Here is a 6811-nt window from a genome sequence, read left to right as displayed (position 1 = left end):
TATTCTGTGGTGGCTTTCTCTTTCTTGGCCCTACCTGTAAGCTTAAATGTGTGGTGGCCTTCCTCTTGCTGCCCCTACCTTGTGTTCTCTTCGTAAGATAAGTTGGGTTGATGGTTGTCCCTCTCTGTTGCCCTTGGTTATGAGCATTTATATGGTTTTATCTGGATAATTTCATGTTTATATGATATGAAAAGTTTTTTTTTAATGAATATTGGAATTAAATGATTTTGATTTTGGCATGATTTTCTGGAAGACTAGAAGGTTACCCCTCCCGCTATGGACTATTCTCCTTTATTTTGTGAAATATGAAAGATTTTTATAGCTTTATTTTGGGAAATCATAAAGTTGATATGAAACAGGTTCATGAAAGGTTTGAAAGCTTATAAAATTGTCATTTGGAAAAGTGTTTGAAGATTCAACATTAAAATTTGGATAACATAAGTGCCACATTTCAGTTCAGGCTGGGGTGTGTGAGTACATATAGGTGTTGGAGCCGTGAATACAATTGTTACATTAGTTTTGGGCTCGTTTTGACTTGTTTGAAACAAAATTTGGAAGGGATACCCTTCTTGGGTTGATCCATTTATAAAATTTGAGAAAATGATATCCTTCTTGGATCGATTCAAGGATCTTGGGCTCTCTTTTTGTCATAGTTTTGAGATTTGCTCCACCTTTCATTCTTTCTATCTTTTGGGTGGATCAATTCCTCCTCTCATCCCCATTTTCATTCTTTTTTTTCCTTGCTTCTTGGTTCGGTTTTCAGTACTTATGTCTGACATATAAGTGCCTATATATTGCTTTTGCTGTATATGAAATCATCAAGCAAGAATCATCAAGCAAGGTCGCAAGTAGGTCGATTTTGTTTTGGGGTTTAGGGCAATGATGACAAAGGCACGTCGGGGATAGAGCAGAATAATATTTCATCCTACGATATCATGACCCAATCTTGGGATCTGATAAACTGAGGATGACAATATCATTCATCGACACAAGACTAGCGGGGGACCCGTACCTTCTTAGGTTGTTGACGGTCCTACGCCCAACAACGTAATCAACTCGTGGACAATCGTAATTTTTTTCAAAACTGATAAGAACAAAACATGATAAGCACAGATACAATATTTATAAAAAAATATTTTAATACAAAATTGATACAACTTACTTTTGTATGCCTGGAATACACGTGCATGCTAAAATATAAATTTTTAAATATATTACAATTTCATTGTCCACTTGTTGAGTACCAGTACCGGGCTAAAAAGTACCCTCCTAAGTTAGGTTTAGTAGGACACTCTTCTAGTTGAGTGGCGGGTTCTATGCATCCGGGTGACTGATAGTAGTCTTCGACGTCCCTTGAGTATAAGTATATTATATTTGAGTCTAGCCCCGACCCAAGTGCTTGCGATCCCCCCTTTTCATACGGTCCCCTCTTTTTGCCCTCTTTTTGGATTTTTTCATATGTTTTATTGGAATTTTTGGGCAAAGCACTCGCGGTCCTTTTTCCGGGATCTTCCCGAGATTTTGATAATTTTCTTGGAATTGTCATTTGTCGATTTTCTCGAGTTTTCCACGAAATGTTTTTTTAATTTATGCAGTAAATACTAGCTCTCTTAAAGGAGCAGCATACCTTCTAGATATACATGCTTGATTTACATTAAAGTATTTTACTTCACAGCATACTATACAGTACTTCTTCTTTAATGTACATTCTATTGTTCTTTTCTTTTATATAGCATACTATATTGTCCTTCTTTTTTAATGTACATTATATTGTTCTTTTCTTTTATACTGCATACTTTATTGTTCTGTTACGCACTACACCTTAGTGTAGGAAAACCTAATGATCACATGTACCTCTTTAAAACTAATATCAAACCCGAAGGTGCTACGAAGGGGAGCTTGGAGCGAACATCGTAGGCAGCATGATGAGGACATACGGAGGAATCACTTCAAGATGGATCTGCAACATCAAAACAAATTTATATCACAAATCACTTTCTTTAGTTTAACTAACAACTCATAGGATTTTGATGTGGTTTGCCTAGCGCAGCGTAAACTCTCACATATAACTTTTAGACTTTTGCATAACCGTGATGTACTATTATAAGTCCTAACATTTTAGGATTCTGAGATTACTGTATAGTACAGTGTAAATCCTTCTATCTTTTTAGGCTATTTGCACGATCAGATATCGTGCAAACATAAGTCCTAAATTCTAAATAAATTGCAGGATTAAACATTAAATAACATTATTTCAAAGACATAAATTCAAATAATAGGATAGTTGGAAAATCACCAAGATTTTCCCTAAATCTATGATATCCCTTACTCTTCATTCTTTTGGATTCCGTAAAATAACTGTTCCTGTTTGAGCCAATCCTATTTGATTTTCTGATTTCAAATCGTGGAAACTTAAACTTTGAAATCTTAAAGACAGAACCACTGATCTAAATCGAGAATTTTTTTAAGTGGCTTCGGTCATTTAAGATGTAATTAACTATTGGGGTTTGACTCTATAGGGAACTTGGAACCCATGTAAAATAAACCATATCTAATTTTTATATTAAGTAGGAGAACTTGTTGACCTTATATAAAAATGTTTCACAGACCAAACGGATGTCACAAATTCTTTAGTTTAGGTTATTGAGCCTACTACAAATGATATGTTTATTCTTTGGGACAAGTGTATTACTTGTGGTATTGTGCTCAGTCATCCAAACTATTCAAAATGTTAGACCCGTTTAGTCTCATCTCTTTTCAAAAATTTAAAAAAAATATATTACTTAAAAAAAAATCAAAATCACATATTTATATTTAAGTTTTTTTCATACATACAAAATTATCTCTTTTACTAGCTAGAAAATTAAAATGGTCGACAGCAACGAACCTCAATAGGGTCAATCGAATAACTCCTAGAACTTGTTGATCCAACAAATTTTATTTAACCTCATTTATCTTTTCAGGTTTTTTCCCCATTAACAAAAGATGAAGTTTCTTCCCATAAAGGTAATCATCTATCTGCATTCTCCAATGGTCAAAATCTGTGCCATTAAATTTCATGATCCTGGAAACCATCACTTCATCTGCAGCCATCGTCTTTCTCAGATCCGAACAAAGCTCTGATACCAGTTGTTGTGAGATATACACCAATTATTGTGATTTTTAAGGTGAAACAACACAAATTTAAAAGAAAAACACAGAAATTTAACGAGGTTCGACAAATATGCCTACGTCCTCGGGAGAGAGCGGCGAATTCACTATTTCAGAGGAGTTACATACCCATAGAGTTACACATATATTTATAGATAAAACCCACAGATAAATTTATTAACACGCCCTTGCTCCCCCCAACCCACTAATCTAAGAGATGCTTCTTCACACCAAGATACACTCTTTTTCATTCCGGGAGACAGACCTCTCAATTTCAAGATACTCCAAATTTTCTGGTATATGAGCCATACCTAATAATTTTCCACCTTGGCGAATATCCATCCTCTTAGAAAAAAAATCTCTATCTTGCGAATATTCAACCTCTTGGAGAAATACATCATGAAGTTTCTTACACCGATGTGGGTTGGGTAATCATGCCTACTAGCAACTGCAAACATTCAACAAGTTCGAGTAACGCAAGAACTTGTTGAAATACCTGGCTTGATCAACTTTTCTGCTGCATTTTCATCATATGATCCGACAGAGTGTACTTCACATACAATTGAAATCTCCAACATTTTATAGATATTACTATCAGATTTCATAGCTCGTAATGCCTTCAAAATTCTCTGTTGTGTCAATAAATCTTTCATCCTTATTTGTCACAATCCGAAGTTCTCTATTTCATCGAATTTCATTATTTCGAATTTTGCATCAGATATTGTCATTTGAGATTAATAATGTAGTGAATTTTTTCTGTCTTGTATTGAAAAAAAACACACCATAAAAAAATTCAAAGAAACATGAAATTTCATTTATCTATTGCAACAATTTTCCCGCAGTTTCTTATGATTCGTGAATCAAATTTTTCACACGAAGCACATTTTCTGTTCACACAAAAATTTGGCTGAAATACTGCGAACACCAGCCGAACTCTACCTGTCACAATTTCCCCTGCGACAAATCTGTGAATAACCCGTCTGCCAGATAGCAAGTTCACGCTTTTAGTGGGTTTTCTTCCCTCTCTCCGACGAGATAGTGTCACTTGTTGCCACCAAGCACTCGCTCCTCCTTTCAATCTACAGGTGGTGTAGCGCACCTGTTTTTAGATATGAACATCCATATACTTGAAGAATGCTTGCACGACCTGCTCCCAATCCAAGTACTCTTTGATATGTAGGTGGCCATTGAAGTAAGGAATATCAATCTTAACCTAGCAGTTGCTGTAAAGACGATCTCTACCTGGTCGGCTGCGGGTTGGAACTTCATCGAGCAGCTCAACTCATCCAATTCCGATCCCAAGAAGTGCGACCATTGCGAGTGCAGCCTTCCTCCGTCAACACGGCTCTAATCCATGATCATAGTTCGGCTGCGTCGTAGCATAGACCGTCTTCCACAATTCCTAATAATGGTTTCCCTGTCAATGGTGTGGGTGTCAAGACCGCTGGTGTGGCTTTCTTCTTTGTCGATCCTTCATTGCGAAGGAGTTGAAAAGCCCTTGCCGCATTTCTGTGACATAAGTTTAGGTTGGTAGCGAGGTTGTCTACCCTCCTTTCGAGACACGCCTGCAATTCCCGTAAGATCTCCCAGCTACGATCGTCGCCGTGCGCCAAGGTTCTGTTGCAGTCCGCCATACTTGAATTTGATACCAGTCTGATGCAAAACCTGATTGAACATGAACAAGAACCAAGCAGAAGAACAATTAAGATATTTTCTGTAATTCCAAAATAAAGATAATGATGTTCTGCCTTCCGAGTTCCGACCTCTGTCCCCGCTCTCCTATAGCAGAGACGCGGGTGTGGCTGTATCTAACGGCAGGGGAACCACCTCCCTTAACATGTAATTAAGTAATTTTTTTAAAAAAGCAACTAAACAAATAACGAAAGCAGGGAAACTAAAGATAATAGGTAACTATATCATCACAATACCATCAATCCGCACGTATATTATCCAGATGTAATATTTGCTTCTATAACTCAAGGAGGTGGAAAGGCATGCATCACAAAAAAAATGATTCGAATAGATTTGCACAAGTAACATGTTTATAGTTTTGCAAAAATATCTGTTTTAGTGATGTTTTATTGAAATAATTTCATGAAATTGCATTCTTCTAAGATGTGCAATTTTTATACTTGTTTTTCAGGCAAACTCTCCAAACTATTCCGCAACATTGAAGCGAATATTTCCTAAACTGCAGCAAATTGATTCAGATGTATTTATGTGATGATCACACATCGAGACAGTTATTGTTACTAATGCTTTTGGTAACATCTTTTTTAACTTTTTTTTAATTTATTCTCTTTAATTAATTGCATGCATAGAACAGAATTAGTGTATCAGTTTAACTATGGTTAATTCCCTCCCCTTCACACATTGTCTGCTTGCTGATTTATTTTTGGGGCATTTACATATATACCACCCAATTCCTATGTATTTGCATATCTAACACCTAAACTTTGCTTTTTTTTTTTTATATATATTTGTATTTTTTAACATAACAAAAACATATTTGATAATTTTACAGTATCTTATTTTAAAACAAAAAATAAAAAACATATTTCATTATTATATTTTTATTTTAAAAATAAAAATAAAATTCATGTTTAATTTTTACATTTTGTTCAAAAAAAAATTATTTTTTTTGTAAGTTTTTAAATTATTTTGGTTCATTAACTAGTTAAATAACATCATTTTAATCTCGAGAGCATGTAAAATTAGTAATATACCAATTTAATTAATTTAAATTTTTCTGAAAATCCATCCTTTCCCAAAAGCGATCATAGTACATTAGAGTATCAGTTTGATTAATTAATTGAATTTGAGCTTAATTAGATGAATTCAAACGGCTCACTTTTTAATTTCTTTATTATAAAAGGGAAGAAATTATTAATAAATAATGTTAAAATAAAATGATAAAAATTTACAATTAGGAGATAATTTATTAAGAAATCACATGATATTAAGTATAAATTATTGAGAAAAGTGCTAAAATGATCTCGTGACTACTTAAAATACTAGTTTTGAAGTTGGCATGTTATTTAGCAACAAGGATGAGTTTAAAAAAGCTGTGCAAAGTTTGTCAATTCAAAAATGAAAAACTACTAAATTTATGAAGAATGATGGAAGGTGTAATCTCATATACATTTCCAAGCATGAGAGGAGCAGTTCATGACAGACAAGATTATTATAGGAGCTCACTTGTACATGGAATTATCATAACAAAACTTTGAACCCTACAATTATTGGTGTAATATTTTCATAAAAGAGATCATTTATGATTTACAGCTACATTTGTTAAAAGAACAAACAAAGAAGGCTCATAAAATAACACATATGAAAGAATAAGATCAATTTAACAAAATTTGAGAGTACTGTTTAGAAATTGCAAAGGCCAACCCAGATTCAATTATTGCAGTGCATCCAAGTAAAGATTCAAATTTGCATGGTAGAAAAAACATTTGTAAGGCTTTATATTTGTTTTGCTGCATGAAAGAAAGGCTCTCTCAGGTTGTAGACAAATAATAGGCGTTGGTAGTTGTTTTTGAAGGGATCACAAGGGTGCCAACTTTTAGCCGCGGTTACTCTTGATGGAAACCTTAATATATTTCTCATTACATGGGCAGTGGTTGAAGCAGAAAGTATAAGTAGTTGGGAGTGGTTC

At 34.4% G+C, this 6811-nt stretch overlaps 1 protein-coding gene across 1 annotated transcript in view; it reads left to right on the top strand.

The window, feature by feature from the left end:
• Nucleotides 1-5563, top strand: part of LOC110034033 (protein phosphatase 1 regulatory subunit pprA) — a 19540-nt gene extending 13977 nt beyond the window's left edge. Inside the window, exon 6 of the mRNA XM_020738264.1 lies at nucleotides 5294-5563. Coding sequence (XP_020593923.1) covers nucleotides 5294-5374 — 81 coding nt within the window. The 3' untranslated portion in view covers nucleotides 5375-5563. The remainder of the gene's footprint in view (nucleotides 1-5293) is intronic.
• The last annotated feature ends 1248 nt before the right edge of the window (nucleotides 5564-6811 follow it).

This window comes from Phalaenopsis equestris, unplaced genomic scaffold, assembly GCF_001263595.1.
Source record: "Phalaenopsis equestris unplaced genomic scaffold, ASM126359v1 Scaffold001333, whole genome shotgun sequence".
NCBI classification, from domain to species: Eukaryota; Viridiplantae; Streptophyta; class Magnoliopsida; order Asparagales; family Orchidaceae; genus Phalaenopsis; species Phalaenopsis equestris.
The sequence above is the reverse complement of the archived record's forward strand: the minus strand, read 5'-3'. Positions and strand labels throughout refer to the sequence as shown.